Source organism: Sciurus vulgaris (assembly GCF_902686455.1).
Source record: "Sciurus vulgaris genome assembly, chromosome: 3".
Lineage (NCBI taxonomy): Eukaryota > Metazoa > Chordata > Mammalia > Rodentia > Sciuridae > Sciurus > Sciurus vulgaris.
This window is the reverse complement of record NC_136463.1, coordinates 25292095-25313721: the sequence shown is the minus strand read 5'-3', so window position 1 is coordinate 25313721 and position 21627 is coordinate 25292095. Positions and strand designations below refer to the sequence as shown.

The 21627-nt window shown below is 48.2% G+C and overlaps 1 protein-coding gene across 1 annotated transcript; it reads right to left on the bottom strand.

The window, feature by feature from the left end:
• Positions 1–396: 396 nt before the first annotated feature.
• CDK5RAP3 (CDK5 regulatory subunit associated protein 3) lies at positions 397–10496 on the bottom strand. The gene is made up of 14 exons (XM_079134277.1): positions 10384–10496; positions 10139–10184; positions 7522–7653; positions 7148–7248; positions 6528–6576; positions 5715–5893; positions 5350–5486; positions 4989–5133; positions 4256–4357; positions 3772–3850; positions 3111–3199; positions 1371–1576; positions 851–1022; positions 397–735 (listed from the first exon to the last, which is right to left on the bottom strand). The coding sequence occupies exons 1-14, from the start codon at positions 10387–10389 to the stop codon at positions 670–672; spliced, it is 1509 nt and encodes a 502-aa protein (XP_078990403.1). The 5' UTR covers positions 10390–10496; the 3' UTR covers positions 397–669.
• Positions 10497–21627: the final 11131 nt, after the last annotated feature.

Genomic DNA, 21627 nt, shown 5'->3' with positions numbered 1-21627 from the left:
GGAAGTGGACAGGCAGCTAGTGAAGGTGACAACTCCTGTCTCCACCTTGTTTATCAGACTCTTCCTCCCCAAACCGCACTTCCCCTCTGCCTGGAGGTAAGCTGTGATTAAGAGGAAAATATAGCTTTTCTGGCTCCAACAAGGCTGCTGCTCGAGTGCTCCCCTTGGGCTGCTGACCGGAGTGGGGCAGCCCAGGTCTGGTTATGGAGAGACAGAGGTCCAGCTGCCCAAGCCATCCCAGGGCCCCTTGCTGAACCAACTGTAGGACTAATGGGGTCCCCTTTTATTACCAGAAGCAAAAAAGAAAAGCCCTTAACCTTGGGCTCCTTAGTGACAGCTGATGGCCCAGGGAGGCCACCTGGATCAAGAACACATGAAGCAGTATAAGTAACTGTCTGCAGTGAACCAAGAGTCTTTTTGCTCTTTTATTAAGTCCAACTCAACTACCTAGAAGCAGAGGCTGTGGTTTCAGGCTGACAGGCCACAGGGCCAAGCAAGACAGATTCCTTCAGAGTGTCAGGTCCCCATCCAGGGGATGGTTCCTTCCTGTGGCTCTCTGTCCTCTAGCCTGCCTGACTTCTGGAGGGGAAGGGCCCCACATCAGCCCTGGCGGTCCCACCTCTACCTGAGGCTGGGAAGATGGAGAAGCAAGAACACGTAGGGAGAACGTCAGAGAGAGGTTCCCATCAGGTTCACAGGGCGCCCGCTGTACCTCTTGGAGATGTCAGCTTCAATCTGAGAGACAGTGACACCAAGTGAGCAGGAAGCAGAGGCAGGTGCAATGCTTCCTTCTGTAGAAACGGGGTGTGTGGGGGGATCCCACACATTGGGTTCGCCTGTCCTGTCTTACCAGCTTCTGCAGCTCCTTGGTCTTCTCCAGCAGCAGGTCCAGCTTGGGTTCCAGAGTTGCCTGCTCTTGAAGTGCCTCCTGCTGCTTCTGTACCATCAGCTCTTTCTTCAAAGCCAGCAGCTGGGACTGTTTCAGTTTTTGCTGGAGGAATTCCGTCACTCGGTCCACATACCTGTGCAGGGCACTCAGGTGAGGACTGGTAGAGCTGTGCACCTTGAGCATCTCCATTTAACTGCTGGACAGGTGAGGCTCAGACACCAATTCCCTAACTGGCCTCTCACCCTCATATAATGAAGTTCCTGTTTTGTAAGGACTACCCATTCCAGGTCCCCCTTTCTACTTGGGAAGTAGATCCTGCCTATATACATGAACCACCCCTATCCTGCCCCAAAGAGAACTTCTATCCTCAAGAGGTGATGGCACAGGATGCAGGGATTAGATTTAAGGGGTCATGGAAAAAGAGAAGGAATATAAGGGGAAGAGCTCAAAATGGTGGAGCCCAGCATCAGGATAGGCAGACCTTGGTGAGGCCAGAATCATAAACAGGTGTTGCATTTGAAGACTAGTGAGACGACCAATCAGATCCTGCAGTGTGGACACCATAGTAACCATCTTCTCTTTGGTCTGGCCCTGTAGGATGGCAGGAGCCAACTGGAACTGGCTCACGGACAGGATGTCGGCCTCCTCACTCATCTCTACTGCTCTCTGGGACAAGAAGATCTCGAGCTGAGGACAGAAGAGTTGGTTCAAACCAGGAAAAGAATGCAGAAGCTAAGTCCTCAGACTGCCCAAACTGGGAGCAGTGAGGGCTAGACTTTGGGTGAGGCAGTTATCTCTGAACATTTTTTCTGCTAGAAACTCAACAACAGCAACAAAAGAGAGGAAGCAGCCTCTACTGTCACTCTTTGGTTCCCCTTTCTGAGCTCAGGCTGATCTAGCTCTAGACCTCCATCCTTTCTCCCCAGCCTATGGATCAGATACTGAGAATGCAGAGATTCAAAGGGTTTTTCTCCACCCCAGTAAAGGTATTTACTTTCTCTTCATGAGGGGACTAAGATTCAGGGAATAGGAATCCATTTGAGAAACCCTGTATTAAGACAAGACCAGAAAGCTTATGAGGGTCATACCTAGTCAATCTTATCCTGCCATAAAATCTTGATACCTTTTGTGCTGATTGCCCCTTGAGGCTAGGAGAAGCCTCTCTGGGGAGAAAGAAGAGGGAACCCAGTGAGGGCTGCAATCTTTCAGGAGGGTCTCCCCAACCTGCAGTCCAATCAGAAGGGAACAGACCCCATCTTCCCAATCCTGTAACAAAGGGCTGGCCAAGAACACCAGTTTCTTATTTGGGGCTACTCAACACCTCAGTCACAGGGATCATATTTCAACACAAATGAGATGTTTCTGTTTTTGTGGTACTGGGGATGGAACACAGCTCAACATCCCCAGCCCTTTTGTGTTTTGTTTGTTTGTTTGTTTGTTTGTTTTGAGACAGGGTCTTGCTAAGTTGCCCAGGGTGGCCTTGAACTTGAGATATTCCTGTCTCAGTCTCTCAAGTTGCTGGGATTATGGGTATGTGCCACCACACACAGCAAAAGATGTTAGGTGGTACCCAACCTGCTCAAAACCTCCAATAGCTTCCCAGCTCACGAAGTCAAACCAGAGTTCTGACTCTACATCTCTGAGCTCTTCTGCTCCCTGTATCCCGCTCCCTCTGCTTAGCCACATGGCCTCCTTATTGTTGCTTCCACCTCTGGGTCTTTGCAGCAGCTCCCTCTGCCTGGGAAGCCCTTCTGTCAGCTATCTGCATGTCAAAATTGCCCATAGTCTTGACTTACAGTCACCTTCTCAATGAAGCTTTCCTCGATCACCAGATAAAAAACCACAGCCCTTCCCAATAATACCTGTCTCCCTCCCCTGCCTTCTTTGTGTGTGTGTTAGTGAGTGGCATCTAACATACTGCATATTTATCTGTTTCTTATCTGCTTTCCTTCTAGAATATAAATCCCATGTGATCAAGGACTTTGTCTGTTCACTGCACAATCTTGGTGCCTAAGACAGTGCCAACCAGGCACTCTGGAGGTATATGAGAAACATGAGCTGAATGAATGGAGGCATCCTAATATGTTAGCCTCCTGTTACAGGACACAGAAGGCCCTCAGCACCCTTCACACAGAGTTGGGTTACGCCAGGGGTCAGGAGTGATGCCACCTATGCTAAAGCCAAGCCTCCCCACATCTCCCAGGATCCCAGTGAACAGTACCTCCATGAGCTCGTCAATGAACTGATTCCGGGTCTCGGGGTATTCGAGAAGTGTCAGAGCATCTGGGCCCCTAGCAACACCTTCTGGAGCTGCCAGGAAGAAAGGCAGAGAAGTGAGGAAGGATCACAGAACTGCAGAAGAAAAAGATCCTGAAGTTTGAGAAGCCCTGACAGATTACCGTGGACAGACTCACTGCACTAAAGACACTTCCCCAAGGGGAAAGGTTATCTTTTCTCATGCATTTCAGGACTAGTCAGGCCTTCCTGCCAACCCCCAGTCTGCCCTGGAGAACCACAGAACTGGGTTCCAAGGATGGCTGAGCTGGGCAGTGGGAGGTGAAGTGTCGTCCTGCACTGCCCTCTAGTGGCTCAGGACATTGCTACAGTCTGTGCTGGTAGTAAGGCAAGTCAGGTCAGACTTCAGGGCCCCATCAGCCCCTTTGAGTCCCTCCACCAGGACCAGTGACCCACATTCAGTCTCTAGAAAGTTTGAGTTTCTAAATAGTTCAACAAACTTCTCTCTGTCCCCTTCCATTTACATCCTCATCAAGATTTTGAGAAACAGATTTAAATGTGCAAGAAGTATTATTTTTCTTTGTGCCTAGACATAGGGGTCCTCAAGTGCCCCACTCTTGCCAGCGCTGAAGGAATGAAGCACTTACCCTGGGTTCCTGCTTCGAGCACTGTGATCTGCACAGCAGCAGCATCGTCTCCCCAGTCTATCCCCTCAACCCCAGGGTCCTGAATGGAGAGCAAAGAATCCAATGTTGGGAGAATTTCCCCAAGCTCTGGGGGCCGGAATAGACCAAAGGCTTTGAAAAGTTCAATGGCTAAACACTCCAACTGCATTAAGGTCACCTGAAGCAGGTGACAAAGACAGCAAGCGTGGGCCCAGTTATGCTGCCACCCTTATCCCCATTTTTCAGGTTCCCACCTGCCTGTACCCCCACCTCTTGCTCCAAACCCCAAGAAAAAGGAGGTCCTAACTGTGACATGTCACTTCTGAAACTTTCTACCTTGGACTGCACCTGGCCTTGGGGCCATGAACTTGGATTGATGCCTTCATGGACACAGACAACACTTTCCTATGGCTGAAGCATGACCATACAAAGTCCTCAAAGAGAATACCTGAGAAGGTGTCCTAACCTTTGACTCCAATTCCAGGGAGATGCCCCAGTCGATTCCAGAGGCCTCAGCAGAGATGCCTGTGTTGGAAACTGCGTCCGCCCCAAAGTCACCCCAATCAATCTAGAAGGCAAAAAAAGGGTTAGCTTAAATAAGGTGTGTAAAACAAAAGGGAATCCCATAGGCCTTAGCGGCTTCTGTAGGGAGGACACATTCAAATGCAATGATCTCCCAGCTCCCGGAAGAAAGTCCATCGTCAGAAGCTCATGTGACTGACTGGCTCCTTTTTCAACACAAACCAGTCTGCTGATGTTCTTTAGCACTTGTCTGTACTCTGGTCTTAAGAAGGCCAGAAAAGTAAAGGAACAGAGTCTTCTAGATCCTCCTGCCAACAGTCTTGCTCACAAGAACCCCCTCTATGCCAGGTGTGGTGGTGCACACCTGTAATCCCCACAACTGGGGATGCTGAGGCAGGAGGATTTCAAGTCCAACAGCCTCTATAACTTAGCAAGGGCTGGGGAGATAGCTCAATCAGTAGAGTGCTTGCCTTGTAAGCACAAGGCCCTGGGTTCGATCCCCAGCACCCAAAGACAAAAGAAAAGGGCAGGGGATGCCTGGGTTCAATCCCTAGAACCAAAACAACTACCCTACAGTATGCTCATTCACGCTAGAACTCTGAATTCAGGATAGGGTTTGGAGTGCGTGTGGATGGGGCAAGCAGCTCTCCTTCAGCTCCTAATAAGGCCTGTCTTACCGCGTCTTCTTCCAACTGCTCAGGAGGCTCCTCCAGGCACGGTCGCTCTACCACAGAGGGTTCCGTTCCTGTCCTCCACTCATACACCGTTGAGTTTCCCCGTTTCTGCACGTACCGCAGCATAGGCAACACCTGCTCTGTGGGGCTTCAACAGAGCACAAAACTGACTCTCCTGCTGACCACTTGGGAAGCCAACACTTGGCTCTAGCCTGGGTCACATGGTCAAATGGGCAAGGCTCCCACTGGTTGAAGTGTGTACAATATTGCTTACATGTCACGTGGGAAAAACACAAGTGGAGAAGGAAGAAGAGGCAGAGAACAGGCAAACCACCCCTCCTACAGAGAAGCTCGTTCTTTTTACCTTTCACACACAAACCCCACACAGGCCTGATACAGGTCGATGGCTTCCCCCAGGGACTGAGCCCCTGTCCCGATCTCAGCCAGCTGACTTGGCAGGTCCTTCACCAGGGCCAGCAGTTCTCTTCGGACATTGTCTCCCTAGAGAGGGGAGAGAAGGGGAGCTAAGACAGACGTGGCAGAAGGTAGAGTCTAACAGGTGAAAGAAAACAACCAAAGACTAGAAAGGCAAGACACTGGGGCACAACCCAGCCAAGAAGAAAGTCTTTGCCAGTAGCAGAGGATCTGTTCTCAGGAGAGGACAGGCCCAGGCGCCCTCCCGCTGTGATGAGGCACCCAGATGCCCATCAAACCACGAGGCCTGCTCACTGTGATGCCATACTGCTTGCAGGAGTGGTAGAACTGCTCTCGCATCTCGGCCGCCCCCGCCTGGCCCTCTTCCTCCTTTCGGCTATATTCTTGTTGCAGCTGCTGGCACTTGGCAATCTGCTTCTTCAGCGAGGGGATCTCGTAGTTGACATTCCGAACCAGAAGGCTAGAGAGTTCCACTGAGGAAATTCACCCCAGGACACCCACACCCTATGGCAAGCATGCCCAAGGATGCACACAAAGATGCCCTAGCATGATGATTAGGAGGCAGGATTGACTCCCCAGCACCCCTTTTCCCTGCTGTTAAATAGCCTCTCTACTCCAACCCTCAACCGTGAAACAGGGCCAATATTTACCATGCACAATGAAACCCCAAGCACAATTCCCTGCATTTAGTAGGTGCTTGGTGAAAAGTAGCTATTATGAATATTTATACTATTCAAAAACACAACCCAAATTACAACTGGCCCTTTAGTTGCTCTCTCAGACACCCAATGATGTGTGGGGGTCTCTTAGACCCCCAGGATGACCCATGCCTCTGCTGCCCAGTATAGACTAGGGGTTCAAAGAGGGTGGGGACAGCACACACCATCTTATCAAGGCAGGGTGAGCAGGTCAGGCACTTGCTCAGTCAGGTACTGCAAATGCCCACTACCTGCCCAATCCTGCTCCTCTCCTAGCACTTTGTGGAATTGATTTTCTCACCTACAAATAGGCAACATCTACACTCCAGTCTCCCCTCTGACACCTACAAACACAGCTCTGGGAGGGGGCCTCCCTGTGGATGCCAGGGCTACTTTAGGGCCACTTTACCTAAGTAGGTATTGTCCTTCTCATACAGGGCTACGATTTCTTGCCAATCCTGAGTAGAACAGAAAGAGGAAGTCAGCCAGACCCAGAAGCCACCTTGAAGTTCAGTCCCTGGACAGGGAAGGCTCTCCCAGGCTTTTGCATTACATCAGATACAACCTCCTCGCCCTCATTCAGAAACTAATGCTGGCTAGACCATATAGTGTTTTTTTTTTTTTTTTTTTTTTTTTTTTGTACTGGTGATTGAACCCAGAAACACTCTACTACTGAGCTGCATACCCAGGTCTTTTTGAGATAGGGTCTTGCTAAATTGCCAAAGCAACTTAGGGTCTGCAACTTGTGATCCTCCTGTCTTAGCCTCTGAAGTTGCTGGGATTACAGGTGCGTACCACTACACCCAGACACATACTTTTAAGAGCATGGCACCAACAAGTGATCCCCAAAGGGGCAGGTCAGAAAATGTAAACCCAGTGGGAAGATATACTTTTAGCATAAACTATAGTGACAGAGAGAAAATTCAGGAAATAATCTATGTAAAATGTCTCCATGAATCCTTAGAAAGACCAGAAAGGCACTAGCCCCATGGACTGGGGCACATATTACCAGCCCTTGGCCACACTTGCCTTCATCCGCTGTGAAGAATACCGGCCAAAAATGTTTTTTGTGGACGCCTCAGTGCCTTTGAGAAGGTCCACGATCCTCAGGCAGTGGAAATAGTGAATGTCTGGGAGGCAAGGAAGAGTGAGGACTTAGAATTACAACATTTTCCCACCTCGCCTGGCCTTTGCAGGTGGCTGATCCTTGGGTCCTGAACTGCGAATAATTTTACCATGTCGCTCTCCCCTTTATCATTCCACGTGGGAAGAAAAAAGCAATTAAACCCCAAATAGAATTCTCTCTCTGGGGTCAGCCCTGCTGGCTAAACAAGGGAGCAGCTCAGATGAAGCAAACTTTTCCAGGAAAGCAGAACTCAGCAACATAGCCCCAGCGAACTCACAGGATCCAGAGAGCAGTTGAGCGATCTCTTCGCTCTCTGGCATATCCTGGATGGCAGCATTGATCTTCTCTCGGATGGTCAGCACCAGACTCTGCCATTTCAAGTTGCAGTGCCTTCTGTCCACCAGCCAGTCTGCACGACAAACACCCAAATCACAGCATACCTTCATGCCACCAAAAGGCCTAACATACAGAGAAATTGCCTAAAAGCTGTCTTTATATTGTTTAAGGTATGGTGGGGGGATGGGAAGATGAGAAGAAAGGTCCAAAGAGAGGTTTGGGGCTAAACAGAATCTGGTGGCCTGTCTTTATCCGCAGTGTGATTTTTATAAAGCAATTGCCTCAACATAGGGATAAAGCAAACCTTTAAATTGGTCCTGACAGGAAAGTGCAACTTTGACCACATCAAATTCTACGTATTTTGCTTCTGTGGGTAATTATATCTTTCTTGTTGACAGAGGATGCTGCTCAACTTCCATCTCCTCAGGGCTGGGATTAACCATGACAATGGAAAACACAAGGCAGTTATGCCAAGTACCGGATGAATGAACAACTACAAAGCTTCTAATACCTACAGCGCCCTAAGGACTACATAACACTAGTCTATTCTTCACAGGGAAGTGCCACCCTGCACATGTGACTATGAATGTGACTGACCTCAAGGAGTCTGGGCTGTTTTGTGGTTTTAGAGCCATGCACATTTCCACATTTCTTCATTAGAAAAGAACTAAGAGCTAGGCTTTGTGGTTAGATGGTCCAGGGTTTTTGTTTGTTTGGTGCTAGAGACTAAACTCAGGGGTGCTCTACCACTGACCTACATTCTAGTCCTTTTTGAGACAGGGTCTCATAAGTTGCCCAGGTTGGCCTCTAATTTGTGATCCTCCTGCTCCAACCTCCTAAGTAGCTGGGATTACAGGTGTACACCACCAGAATCAGCTTCATTTTTAAAATGTCCAGTACATAAAACAGTACCTGGTGTAGAGCAAACTCTCAGTGAATGCTCATTTATTGGTTCTTTCATTACCAAGGACAAATTCACACACGGAGTGCACAGGGTTGAAGAGCAAATGTGAAGCCAGGTCAAAGAAGGTCCACCAGTGGCCACCACACAGGACTAAATGGCTCCATACAGTGCTTTACCACTGAGTTACATTCCTAGCCCCCTAAATGGCCCCATATAGTGGTGAATTTAGAACCATGGTGCTGTGTTAACAAATCTAAACTACGATTCCACGCCAGTATCAGTAACATTCCTCTAAAATTTTCATAAAGAAAAATCTCATAGCTGGATGTGGTGGTGCACGCTTGTAATCCCAGAGGCTTGGGAGGCCAAGGCAGGAGGATCTCAAGTTCAAAGCCAGTCTCAGCAACTTAGCAAGGCACTGAGCAACTCAGCAAGACTCTGTCTCTAAATAAAATATTAAAAAGGGCTGGGGATGTGGCTCAGTGGTTAAGCGCCCCTGGGTTCAATCCTCAGTACCAAAAAAAAAAAAAAAAAAACCTCATAGATTAATAGATGTCACAGAACAAGGAGCAAAGGGCTAGGCTCTATTTATCTTTTTTTAAAAAAATTTTAAAGATATTGATAGACCTTAATTTTTATTTATTTATTTATTTATTCATATGTGGTGCTGAGGATTGAACCCAGTGCCTCACACATGCTAAGCAAGTGCTCTACCACTTGGCCACAACCCCAGGCCCCGTGTTTGATTATCTTTAGGGCAAAACTGGCATTAAACTAATGAGTCAAATGAACATTTTAAAATGCCAGCACTGTACACATGTCCTGAGATGGTCAGAATGAAGAGATCCCTTCCTTGGTTCTGAACTGGTGAGGAGGTATGTAGATCAGATATGTAGATCACAAAAAAATCTCTATTTACTTACACCAGTCTTGATGGTACTGTGCCTATAAACCCAGTTACTTGGGAGGCTGAGGCAGGAGGGTCACAAGTTGGAGGCCAGCCTGTGCAACTTGGCAAGACCCAGTCTCAAAGCAAAATAAAAAGTGCTAGGGAATAGGTCAGTGGGGGAAAATAAAATCTCTATTTCCAATCGAGTTGTAGGTCCCTCTTCCCCCTAAAATCAAGGGGAGATGGAAGTTTTTAAAATAAAAAAACAAAAACAAAAAAACTCGGAATCAAAGATTGAACCCAGGGCTGCTCTACCCCACCCCTTTTCATTTTTTTATTTTGAGATAGGGTACCGCTAAATTGCCAGGCTGGCCTTTAACTTGTGATCTTTTTGCCTCAGCCTCCTGAGTAGCTCGTGGTATACATCCGGATGGAAGTTTTTAAAAGAGAAAGTTTTTTTTCCCCCCTACAATAATGCAAAAAGTATTGTTGAGCCTGACATACTAGTTTCCATTCAGATCTAACCATTCATCATCTGTCACTGAATAATATGATTTGATAACATATGTTTAAGTAGAAAACGTTGATCAAGCACAGACACTATGTGGTTCTTTCCCACTGCTCTTAGCGAAGCAGGTCTGGTCACTGAATAAGGTAGGCGGTCAGCGCCTCAACCCACACTTTCAGAGCTCCTGACTATTGGCGACAGGGGGCAAATAGCTGGCCTCCCCCGACAGCCGACTGCGCGGGGGCGCCCCCTCCTACCGAGCAGCTTGCTGGTCTGGATGTCGATGGGCAAGTGCTGATGGTCCTGGCGGGAAACACGGCGGGGAGGGGGTCTTGAGCGCGTGGAGGGGACGCGCCCCACGCGCGCTCATTTCAGCATCCCAACCGCCTCCCTGAGAGGCCAGAGCGACTGGCCGAGAAAGGCTGCGCACAGAAGATGGGCCAGGGAGGCAGGAAAGGGGTCCCGGGACAGTCCCCAGTTACCGCAAACCCTGTCTCCACACCTGCATCCTTCCCCCACTTCCGCTTCCGGCCGGAGACCCCGGCCCGCCCCGCCCCACTACCAATCCAGCGCGGGTGTGACTAAGCCTCAGTTTAGGCGCAAACGGGCCTCCTCCGGCCACGTAGCTGTTTTCCGCAGAGCCAATTGGGTCGCACGCGTCACCCCCGGCGGCAAGCCCCGCCCACCCCGAGGCTCCGAATGGCTGAGCCTAGAAAGGGCGGGAGAACAGGGACCAGCCAATGGGAGCCCCGAGGCGGGCTCAGAGATGCCGAGGAGCAGGGGCAGGAGCGCCGGGAAAGGGCTGCAGTGGCTGCACGTTCACAGCAGGTGGCGCCCAAGAGCCTGTCCGAGTTGTTCCCTCCCCAGGAGGTCGCATATACCCCTTCTGCACAGACCAACGCGTCTGCAGGCAGGGTCGTAGCGCACACCTGACGACATTTTCCTAAACAGTTGAAAATGCCTTCTTCCCTCCTTGCCTCGCCATACCATTTATAGTAGTTTGTAGGTCTTTTGTGACTCTGATCACTCTTTGCCTTATAATAAACTTGGGCTGAGCACCTGCTTCGTGTTGGTATTAAGGCAGGGAAGGGAGAGGGAGGAAGGTCAGGGAGGTATCCTAAAGATAACACCTAGGGCAGGAGAGGTGGCACACGCCTGTAATTCTAGGAACTCAGGAGGCAGACACTGGAGAATCGAGTCCAGCCTGGGCAATTTAGCAAGACCCAGTCTCAAAATAAAAAAAAAAATAAAATAAATAAAAAGAACTGGGGATGTAGCTCAGTGGTAAAGTACCACTGGGTTCAATCCCCAGTACCAGAAAAAAATAATAATAACAATTACATTGAGTCTTAAAGGAAAAGCTGTGGAAAGAGGGATGATATGTTCACAAGCTTCACAGACCACAAACTGTAAAAGGAATGTCCTGCAAGAAAGACTGGCAATATAATTTGTGGGGTCCTACACAAAGTAGAAATGCAGAGACCCTTATTAAAATATTATACAGAATTTCAAGAGGGACTCTATAGGTCTCATGCAGAAGGCTGGTCTCAGGCCAATCTCTGGGCAGCAAAAGGTTTGAAGCAGGGAATGGACAGAGAGGAGGCTATAAAAGTGGAAGGGCCATACCAAAGGAAGCCTCATTAAAGAACTTGGACTTCACTCCTGCAGACAGAGGGGAACCACTGAAGAGTTTTAAGGATTTAAGACAGAGAGGGACCTATATATACTGGCTGCAAAAAGGATGGATTAGTCAGAGATAAGACTAGAGACAGAGACACTGGAAGGAGGCTGAAGATGTTAGGGCCTGATCTGGGACAGAAGGTGTAGGGAGGAGCAGAAGTGCAGGATTTGAGACATGTTTAGGAGGAAAAATCAACAGGTCTTGGCAATAGGTTGGCTGAGTAGGGTGTGGCAGGGGGACACTAGGATGACACATAGGTGTTGGGTGGGAGTGACAACTGCCTGAGACAGGGATGCAGGATGCTGAGCAATAAGAGGGGAGCGTAGCTTTGAATTTGTGGAGTTGGCACTGCTGGGGAACCCCCCAGGTGGAAGGTGTGCAGAAGGCACCTGGGTCTATAACTTTGAAGTTCCGAGAAGTCAGTGAGGCCGGAGAGACAGCTTGGAGAGTCAGGAGCTGACTGATCTGTGGTCCATATGGTGGCCAAAGCCAAGGGAGGGCTTGGGATCCACCAAGAATGGAGTAGAGTGAGGGGAAAGGGTAAGATGAGGACAGATTCCCCAGGACCTCATAGAACTGGGCATGCCCTTTATAAATACTGCCCTCCTCTGCCCCCTGCCCATCTCTGCGCAGCACTTGGGGCTCAGTAGACTTTGGATTGAACTGCCTGGCGTGATAAAGCAGTGGAAAGACCTTGATTCCTCCCCAGTGAGATCTTGGACAATTTCCACACCTCTCCAATAGCCACAGTTGCCTCAACATGGAGATAACACCTCTCCTATCACAGGGTATTTCTTTTTAGAGATTTAAACAAATAAACATGCTAGATGTACATAACTCTTCACAGTTTACAATATGCATTAGGTATGTGTTAGTATGCTTTATAAACTATACATAACATTACACATAATCATTATTATTATAGCACAAGTTGAGAGACTTCCCTGAACAGTTCACAGGGCTGAACTAAAGATCTGCCTCTTCAGGGCTCTCATGGAATTTGGCTCCCATCTCAGAGTCCTGACTCAGGCAATTGGAATTGCTCGGGCTCCCCTGTGATTAAACAAACATTTACTGGGCTTCAACTATGTGCTGTAGGCTCTCTGGGACATCGCAGAAGCATGGTACTGCCTGACCCTCAAGGTGCATCTCTCCTCCTTAAACTGACCACTGGGCAGTGCATGGTAGCCCTGGTCTGGAAGACTCAGCCTTCTGGTGGAAGCAGCGACCACCTGCACTTTGCCCCTACCTGCAGCTTCCCAGGTTGCTCACGTGGGACAGAAGGAAGTTTGAGAACAGTTCTGCTCAGCTGCTGACCCAGGAGATCTGTTCCAGAGAGCGTAGGTTCCTGGGCCTTCAACAGCATTCTGCACTTCTCCAAGACCACAGGGGACTTGCAGGACTGTGGGCAGATATGTGATATGGCCTCCAGGGCATTGACTCTGCCTACTTTGGTCATTATGGTTCCCAGCAAGGAGAGGATATAGGGGGTCTATGACTGAATCTCTCAAGTCTCTGTTGATTTAGCAGGCAGGACACTGAGGGAGGGACAGCACACCCAGGGAGATGAGGAAGGACATAACCAGGCTGGGCCAGTTTTGCAACCGGGGAGCACAGAGCCCCACAAGGCAGCAGCCTTCTCTTGTTGTTAGCTTGCTTATTAAGTGATAACCATGTGCCATGTGCCCATAGAGATCTAAATGTTTTACAAGCCTTATCTAATTTGATCCTTCTAACACCTTGTGATGTGGGTACTACTATTAACCAAAGTTTAGTTAAGTAATTTGTCCAAGATGACACAGCTGGTGTTGGTGGGACTGGGTTTCAAACCTAGGAACATCAGGCACCCCAGCCTGCATTCTTGTTCTCAGTGAGGTGCTTCTGCTTCTCTTACACCCCGGCCTGCCCCACACCCGCTTGCTCGGTGACAAGTCTCCAGCCTCCAGTCTCTTCCGATCTCATCTTTGGCCTAATTCCTACTTCTCCCCAGTTCGGCCAGACACTCGGTTCTCCCACTTGTGTAGTCCGGCCCTTTTCCAAAGTTCTTTCTTACCACACCCTGTTCTGGGCAAGAGTGCCCATGACTTATTCTCTGACAATATCCATAAAAGCAAGGCTTCCCCTTGACATCCAAATAACCTATTTCTTTTATTCGCCCTATGTGTATCACTTTATGGTCTGTATGTTTGCTCACAGTCACAGTGACTGTGTGTTTGGAGCTAAGGGAGGTGTTGTGTATCTGCTTGGTAGGTTGGAAGCCCTGGAGACTTAGCAGCCTTAGCCGGGCCTTTTGCTATTTTGGGGTGTATCTCTGTGGGTTTTTTTTTTTTTTTTTTTCTAGTTTGTCTCCCCAGTAGTCTATGAGTGTGTGGTGGGCAAGGAGTATGGAGTTGGTATCTGTAACCCAGCATGTGGCAGGTGTCAAGTGTTTAATGGAGGCTTGTACAGGAAGGAATGACAGAAGGGACAGTCACATGCAGGAACATGTTTAACAATGGTAACAGTCCTGACGAGGGGAGACCATCATTGCTTGGTCTTCGGGGAAGGGGTGTCAGGTCCCCTGTTCCCTTCCTCTTCCCTCCCTTTATATCTCAGGACATAGAGTCCACCCCCGCCCCTGAGTTTATTGGGAGTCAGGAAGAGAGCAAATCAGGGAGAAGAAATTAGAGCTGGTTGACTTTCCCAGTTAAGTATAACCCAGTGCGAGCCCATGTGGGGCCAGTGTCCCCTGGCTCATGCTCTGGGGCCACTAATTGCACCCTTAACTTGGCCAGCCACACCCTCCCATCCCTTCACCTTTGTTCGTCACCTAGGGAATAAACAAACTCACTGGGTGATCTCATGACATGTGTCATCTCCCAAGGATACCACTGTTTGTTTGTTTCTTTCTTTTCATTTCTTCCTAGTGCTGGGGATTGAACTCAGGGCTTCCTGCAGGCTAGGCAAACATTCTACCACAGACCTACAGTCCCCAGTCTTCTTACTTTATTTTGAGACAGGATCTCTCTAAATTGCCCAGGCTGGCCTTGAACTTGCCATCCTCCTGCCTCAGCCTCCCAAGCAGCTGGGATTACAGGTGTGAGCCTCCATACCTGGATACTATGTTTCTTTATTTCAGCATCCACATCATGGCAGGAGGAGGAGATCTAATTTGTCAAGAGAAGGAAAAATAAGTACATTTCTAAACCACCATCTTTCACCCTTCCATGTTGGCCAGCACTTTTGCCAAGGTACTGGGGACCTTAACATGAAGACACAATTACAGACTGCAGTCTGTAATTACAGGTGCAGTATGCTATGTGAAGGACCCTTTGCAGTCTACATCTCATAAGAGCAACCTGGGGTCCAGCACTGTGCTCATGAACAGCAGGTACTTAAAAAAAATCCATATGAAGTTGGGCATGGTGGTGCATGCCTATAATCCAGGAAGCTGTGGCAGGAGGAACCCAAGTTTGAGACTAGCCTCAGTCATTTAGCAAGACCCTGTCTCAAAATTTTTTAAAAGCCAGGAGCGACAGCCCATGTCTGTAATCCCAGCGGCTCAGGAGGCTGAGTCAGGAAGATCACAAGTTCAAGGCCAGCCACAGCAACTTAGTGAGGCCCTAAACAACTCAGTAAGACTTTTTCTCAATATTAAAAATAAAAAGAGCTGGGGATGTGGCTCAGTGGTTAAGCACCCCTGGGTTGAATTCCCAATACCAAAAAAAGGACTTTATCTCTGGACATAGCTCAGTGGCTACATGCAAAAGCCCTGAGGTTCAAGTACCACAGAAATAAAGGAGAGAGAGGGAAAGAAAGAACAAGCTAATAAAAAAAAAAAAAATCCATATGAGCCAGGCAGGCACATCTGGAATCCCAGCTACTTGGGAAGCTGAGGCAGGAAGATCACAAGATTAAGGCCAGCCTGAGCAACTTAGTGGGACCCTGTTTCAAAATAAAAAATAAAAAGGGCTGAGGATGTGACTCATTGGTAGAATGCTCCTAGGGTCAATCCTCAGTATAGCGGAAAAAAAAGAAAAGAAAAGAAAAGAAAAAGAAAAAGTTCCTATGCACTGAAAGATATGCTCAGAGTATCAAGGGTACAGCAAGGAGTATCCAGCTCAACCTGGGGCTAAAGGCGTAGAATGAGAACAGAAAACCATCAGACGGTTTTCTGGAAGCACATTTGAGCTGAGTCTTGTAGGGTGGATGTGAATTTGGTGGAAGGGAGAATAGAGGGGGAAGAGGAGAAGTGATAGGTGTATTCAGGGAAGAGGGAAACCATAGATAAAGCAGAGAGGTAAGAAAACAGCAGTCCCAGAAGTTTATCATGAGAACACAGATGTTTATGGACAGAGTAGAGAGAAATTAGATTGGAGAGACCGCCAAGGGCAGATCATGAAGAACTCTCAACCCATGACAAAGGGTTGAAATTTATTTATTTATTTATTATTTTATTTCATTTATTATTGTTATTTTTCAGTACTGAGGATTGAACCCAGTATGACTACATCTTAACTAAATGCATCTGCAAAGACTCCATTTCCAAATAGGGTCATATTCTGAAGTTCTGAGTGGACATGAATTTTAGGGACACTCTTCAATCCTCAGTACTGAGCTACATCCAAAACCTCCCCCACCCTTTTTGTTTTAGTCATTGTCACTAAGTTGCCATAGTTGGCCTCAAACTCGCAATCTTTCTGCCTCAGCCTCCCAAGTCACTGGGATGACAGGTGTGCACCACCAATCCCTGGCCAAGTGTTGAAATTTAGTCCTGAAGACCAAGGTTCCCAACCAGGGGCAGCAGATCCCTGGAAGACTATGGAACATGTAAATATGTAGTTTCTATTTTTTAAGTCAGATACTAGGAAGATGACCATCCTATGAAGAGTGGAGAAGATTTTCTATACAGAAAAGGGATCATTTCAGAGAAGAGGAAATCCAAAAGTCAATAAATAAATGAGAAAATATCCAACCTTACTAAAAACTGGGTATATAATTTTTAAGTGCTGCTGTAACAAATCACCACAAGCTGAGTGACTTAAAACAACTGAAATTGATTCTCTCACTGTTCTAGAGGCCAGAAGTCTGAAATCAAGATGTCAGCATGTTTGGTTGCTTCCAGAAGCTCTGAGGGACTGTGCCTCTTCTGGCTTCTGGTAGTGATTGGAAGTCCTTGGTATCCCTGGGCTTGTAGCTGGGTCACCTAAATCTCTGCCTCCACTGTCACATGGTGTTCTTCCTGTGTGTCTTCTCTCACACAAGGACACCAGTCCCTTGGATTTAGGGCCTACTCTAATCCAGTATGACTACATCTTAACTAAATGCATCTGCAAAGACTCCATTTCCAAATAGGGTCATATTCTGAAGTTCTGAGTGGACATGAATTTTGGGGGGACACTCTTCAATCCAGGCACCAGGCCCAGAAATGCAAATATCAAAAACACAAAGATGACACTTCGCTTCCATTGAACTTGCAAAAGTGGAAATATCTATGTCACAGATTGTGTTCTCCAGAAGTAGGTGGCATTTTGAAGGGTAACATGATTTTTAGGGATCATTTTCTGTAAGAGGAAACAAATGGTGGTAGCTACTGGGCAGAGGAAGAGATTCAATGACCCTGTAGGCTGGACTAATCTTGGGTCAGTTGCATGGGGCTCTGGGGTGAATATCGGCCCTAAGTGTCCTTTATGGGGTTGAAATGGCTGGACTTCTATTTCTCTAAAAGGACATGCCTTCTAGTAACGCGCTTCCTATAGATGAGGCAGATCTTGAAGGAGCCAATGGCTGGTGCCTAACTGCTGGTCACCCTTGTCTGCCATAGTCTGACAGAGCAGAGAGTTAGAATGAAGAGTGTGGCAGGCTGAAAAGTGGCATCCCCTAGCTGGGTATGGTGGTGCATGCCTATAATTCCAGCCACTAGGGAGGATGAAATAGAAGGATTGCAAGTTCAAAGCCAGCCTAAGTAACTTAGCGAGGCCCTAAGCAACTTGGTGAGACCCCATCTCAGAATAAAAAATAAAAAGGACTCACCCTTTTAAGCACCCCTGGGTTCAATCCCTGTACCACACACACACACACACACACAAAAGCGCCCCCCCCCCCCCCAAAAAAAAAAATCCACATCAAATCCCTGGAACCTGTAAGATGACCTTATTTGGAAAAAGGGTCTTTGCAGATATGATTATGTGAAGAATCATGCAATGAGGAGATGATCCTGGATCCACTGGGTGGGCCCTAAATGCCACCCCAAGCGTCCTCATAAGAGAGAGGCAGGAGTTCCAGTTGCGCAATCAGTTAGCACGCGGTACTTATAAGGGAGAGTCAGAGGGAGCTGAGTTGGACACAGAAGTGGACAAGGTGATGTGAAGACAGAGACAACAAAGACACAGCAGTGTGGGCATGTGCTAGGCATGCCTACTGTCACAGGTAGCTAAAGCAGGCAACCAGCAGATCCCTGAAGTCTCCAGTGGGTCCAAGGCCCTCACAACAACTTGGTCTTGACCCAGGGAAGCTAATATTAGACTTCTGACTTCCATTAAAGAATTGTTTTTGTTGTTTAACACCATTAAGTCTGGGGTAATTTGTTACAGCAGGCACAGGAAACTAATACAAAGAGTAATAGGCCTATTGTTAGTGGAGGTACAAACTGGTGTGTCCACTTAGAGGATCCACTTCAGGGGTGGCTTCAAGGATAAGTTTACTCATTCAGAGCATTTGGAAGAGTGCCTGGCACACAGGCCCCCTGCACATCGGCTGCTCAGACCCCACTCCTTCCACCAAAGCAAGAAGGCCTTCCTCAGTGGCAGCCACGCTTCCCATCTCAGAATAGAATGCAGCTCGGCCTGCCCCTGCCCTGCCTCTTGGTGCACCTGGGGTAGCCACGAGAGACTCATCTTTGTCCTTGTTCTTCTTGTCACCCTGACCAGGCTGGGCCCCTGCAGGATCTCCAGTCTCTTGGCCAGAGAAGGGGAACAAAATGGCAGCTCGCCTCTCCTCTCTGATTTGGGAAAGAAATATCCCTGGAACCCACAACTACTCCCTTGGCAGAGGTCAGTACAATGGAAAGGATATATGTGGACCTGCAGTTTGTGCCCCAACAGGGCACGGAGGTCCCTGGCACTCTTATTTGAATTTAACTTGCTTCACTCAGCAAGAACATACTTCTGGAAATGTGCACATTGTACATTTGTACATGCTACTCAACAATTGAACCTAGTTTTAGAAGGTATGCTTTAGACAACAATAAAGTAGGCTGAAGAGGAGAAGTTACATTCATAGTGCCCAGTCCTTATCTCTAAGTCCTCTCCCTACCCTGCTCCTCCCAGAATAACCCCTGAATGCCAGGGGTTGGGCCAGGTTGGTCCCTTCCAGGAGAATAGGCTGGAGCCTCCTCAGCCTGCACCTGATCCTGGTGGCGCTCAGGGAGCGCAGGCCGTAGGTGGGCCTGACGCTGCAGTTCTCGCTCGGGCTCTTTCTCCACCGTAGAATGAAAGAACAAGGTTTTGCCTCCCTGGGTCTCAGACACCAGAAAGGCCTAGATTTCAGAAGCATCTCCAAGATAAGCTCTTTTCTGTATCAATAGGAAATGGGAACCTGACCCTGGGTTACTGTCCTCAAGTCAAAGTGCATTCCACCCTCCTCCTGGCCTCTTCCAGACACCTGAGCTGGGATGAGTTTTTGACTTCTTCCAGTGTCTTCTAAACCACACATCTGCTCTCCTTGGATTTTCAGAGAATGAGGCATCTTGGAAGCTGTGGGCACCTTTCTGGACAAATGTGTGTTCTTAGCACAAGACGCGGGGAACCTTGCAAAATAACATCCTCCAATTTACATCACCCTCAGGGAGATAGTAACAAAAGCAAGCCAGCGGTAGCTGGAACCACAAGAAGTCTTTTATTTTTTCTTAGGGAGAATAGGATAAAGTAAGTAGCTAAATGAAGACTTTTGTTTCATTAGTTTTTTGTTATACTATATTGGTAATGCTACATTGGTATTTTCTTTTTTAAACACATACACACACACACACACACACACATATATATATATATTTTTTTTTAGTTGTAGCGGGCACAACACCTTTATTTTACTTTCATGTGGTGCTGAGGATTGAACCAGGGTCTCACACATGCTAAGTCAGTGCTCTACCACTGAGCCACAACCCCAGCCCCACTGGTGTTTTCAAGTTGACCTTAAACACCTCCCATATGTCAAGTCTGTATTAGTGATGCCTCATTTCAGGCTTAAGAAGCTAAACTCTTTTATTTTTTTCTTTTCTTTCCTTTTTTTTTTTTTTTAATTGTACTGGGGATTGAACCCAGATTGCTTACCACTGAGTCACATCCTCAGCACCCCCACCTGCCCACCTTTTTTTTTCAGACAGGATTTTGCTAAGTTGCTGAGGCTGGCCTTGGATTTGGGATCCTCCTCTCTTAGCCTCCCAATTTGCTGGGATTACAAGTGTACACCAGTATACTTGTGAGCTAAAATTCTATTAGTGAGGCCAACACATGACTAAATCGTACTGTGTGTGTGTGTGTGTGTGTGTGTGTGTGTGTGTGTGTGTGTGTGTAATCAATCATGGTATATATCATGTCAAGGGGCACAAGAATTTTCTTGGTACTGTGGAAGATACAATAATTAATCCAGGTTTTGAGGGATGAATACAAGTTTCTCTTGGGTTGCATAAGTAAGTGGGGAGGCAATTCCTAGCCCAAAACACAGTGACACCCTTAATCTCACCGTTCTAAGCAACATCTGTGCCCAGGAAGGGCAGAGTGTTCAGGGAGGTTTGGGAAGGATGGATGGCAGGGGTGCTGGAAGGCTATCCAGGTCCCATCAGAGAGAATCACTCAAGGGGGTTCCACTATGGGCCTCTGAAGGCCTGTCTATCCAAAGACTAGGATCAGGGAGCTATTTGGGATGGAAAGGGGTAGGAACCCCAGTTCATAGGAAGTTGAACCAAGTAGAAGCAGAGTTGGAGATGGTAAGACAGGTTTAAGATTTGCCTAGTTAGGATTTAAAATGTACTTTGGAGGGGGAGCCGGGGGTGGGGGGAGTTTTATGTCTTTTCTCTTCCTAGCGCCTCACTCTGTGCCTGGTACACAAGGGCAGTCCATGAGCAGGTAGACTTGGGGTAGGCTGGGCAGCTAAGCTGGTCACCCCTGGGCACAGGAAGCTGCAGGGTTCTTGGATGTGCCCCAGATGTTTCCCACTCTCCAGAGAGGCCACCAGAGAGAGAACACAAATGCCAACAGGCCACCTCAGGGTGGGTGCAAAACATTTTCCAAGGCCAATTGTCTGACTGGCAGGTTTGTAGGATGCCGTGGGGCTTCAAATCAGTGAGGAGAGCTCTCCATGCACACTCTGCCCCGCCGCCAACTGTGTGTGGGCACCTGCCTTCTTTCTTTAGCTCTCTCCGCCTCACCGGGACCTCACCTCTCCCCTTTCCTGAGAGATTGCCCTAGGATTTGCCAACTTTACAATCCCTGATAAAGCATTTCCAACAGACTGCTGGAAGTTTTGGGGGAGATGAACCAAGTACTAGTTTGGGGTGGGGAGGCCACCACAGTTATGTTTGAGAGTCTGCGAAAAGCATAATCCTATGCAGGAAAGCCAATACCCCTCTGCCCACACCTGGAATTTTGCATAAGATTCCAAGGGCCTGAAACCCAGGAGGAGATGGGTGTGGATGTCTGAGGTAGTGGTGTCCTGGAGGGCCTGGCCCCAGGGGCCAGTGCCTTCTTTCAAGGAGGGGCCCTTCAGGTCACATGGGAAGCAAAGCCTGGGACCCAGCTCCATGGAGGAGCTTTGCCTATGGGTGGGGAGAGACAGCTTGGGAACCGGTCTGCCAACCAGTTTAACCAGGGACTGGTTTCGACTCGGGAGTTCAAAGTGAGCCTTTAACCCTTTCCCGGTGGTGCCCTGGACATGGGCAGGTAGTGGTCCATGCTGGAGAGGGGTCAGAGTCTCTTTGGAAGATGAAATGGGTGAGAGTGACCTTGGCCACAGCTGGAGGGTACAACCAGACACGAGAGAATGGGGAAACTGAGGAGAGAGGTTTCCATGCTTCCCCACCCTGGACTT